General features: G+C 41.7%; 1 protein-coding gene across 1 annotated transcript; it reads left to right on the top strand.

The window, feature by feature from the left end:
• Positions 1 to 26: 26 nt before the first annotated feature.
• LOC121964257 (neuroblast differentiation-associated protein AHNAK-like) lies at positions 27 to 1372 on the top strand (the record flags this gene model as incomplete). Its single annotated transcript, XM_042514475.1, has 1 exon — positions 27 to 1372. A coding segment is annotated over exon 1 (1333 nt), but the record flags the coding sequence as incomplete, so codon positions are not given.
• Positions 1373 to 1379: the final 7 nt, after the last annotated feature.

The raw sequence follows: 1379 nt of genomic DNA on the forward strand, positions 1-1379 counted from the left end.
AATGTTGAAGGCCCTGAGGTGAAAGGAGGAAAATTCAAAATGCCGCATTTTGATGTTTCATTACCAAAAGTTAGTCTCCCACAAGGTGATGCCAATGTGGAAGGACCAAATGTGAAAGGAAAAACTGAAATGCCAGGTGTTGATATTTCACTTCCAAAAGGAAAAGCAGATGTGGATATTGACATTGATGGGCACAGTGGTAAAGGAGACAAGTTTCACATGCCATCAGTTGATATCTCTCTTCCTAAAATCAAAACAAAGGGAGCTGATGTTGATATTCAAGGACCTGATATCGAAGGTGACATGTCACTCCCTAAAATTAAGACTCCAGAGATAGATATCAGTCTTAAGGGTCCTGATGTCAAAGGGGGAAAGTGGAACTTGCCATCTGTTGACATTTCACTCCCCAAAGTAAAGGCTGAAGGTGACCTTGATGTTGAGGGTCCTGAGGTGAAGGGGGGTAAAATTAAAATGCCAAAATTTAATGTGTCTTTACCAAAAGTGAGTCTCCCAGAGGATGATGTCAAAATAAGAGGCCCAGACATCAAGGGAGGGAAGATTGAGATTCCAGATATTGACTTGTCGCTCCCAAAAGGAAAAGGAGATGGTGACTTCAGTGTTGAGGGTCCTGAGATAAAAGGAGGCAAATTCAAAATGCCCAAATTTGATGTTTCACTTCCAAAGATGAACCTACCAGAAGGTAATGTGGACATACCAACAGTTGATATTTCACTCCCAAAAGGAAAGGTAAAAGGAGATGTTGACATTGAGGGACACGGTGGCAAAGGAGCCAAGTTACACATGCCCTCAGTTAATATCTCTCTTCCTAAAACAAAAGCAAAGGGAATTGATGTTGATATTGAAGGACCTGAAATTAAAGGTGACATTTCACTCCCCAAAGGAAAAGTTGAGGGTGACCTTGATGTTGAGGTACCTGAGGTGAAGGGAGGTAAATTTAAAATGCCGAAATTTGATGTCTCATTGCCAAAAGTGAGTCTACCAGAGGGTGATATCAAAATAAAAAGCCCAGACATGAAGGGAGGAAAAACTGAAATGCCAGACATTGATATTTCACTCCCTAAAGGAAAAGCAAGAGGAGAAATTGGAATTGAGGGACATGTTGGCAAAGGAGGCAAGTTCCATATGCCCTCTGTTGATATCGCTCTTCCTAAAATGAAAGCAAAGGGACCTCAGATAAATATCGAAGGCCCAGAGGTTAAAGGCGGCAAGCTAAACATGCCATCAGTTGATATTTCTTTGCCCCAAATAAAATCTCCCGATGTAGACATCAGCCTCAAAGGTCCCGGTGTTAAAGGAGGAGAGGTCAACATCCCTACTGTTGACATTTTACTTCCTAAAGGAAAAGTTGAGGGTGACAT

This window comes from Plectropomus leopardus, unplaced genomic scaffold (assembly GCF_008729295.1).
Source record: "Plectropomus leopardus isolate mb unplaced genomic scaffold, YSFRI_Pleo_2.0 unplaced_scaffold14826, whole genome shotgun sequence".
Lineage (NCBI taxonomy): Eukaryota > Metazoa > Chordata > Actinopteri > Perciformes > Serranidae > Plectropomus > Plectropomus leopardus.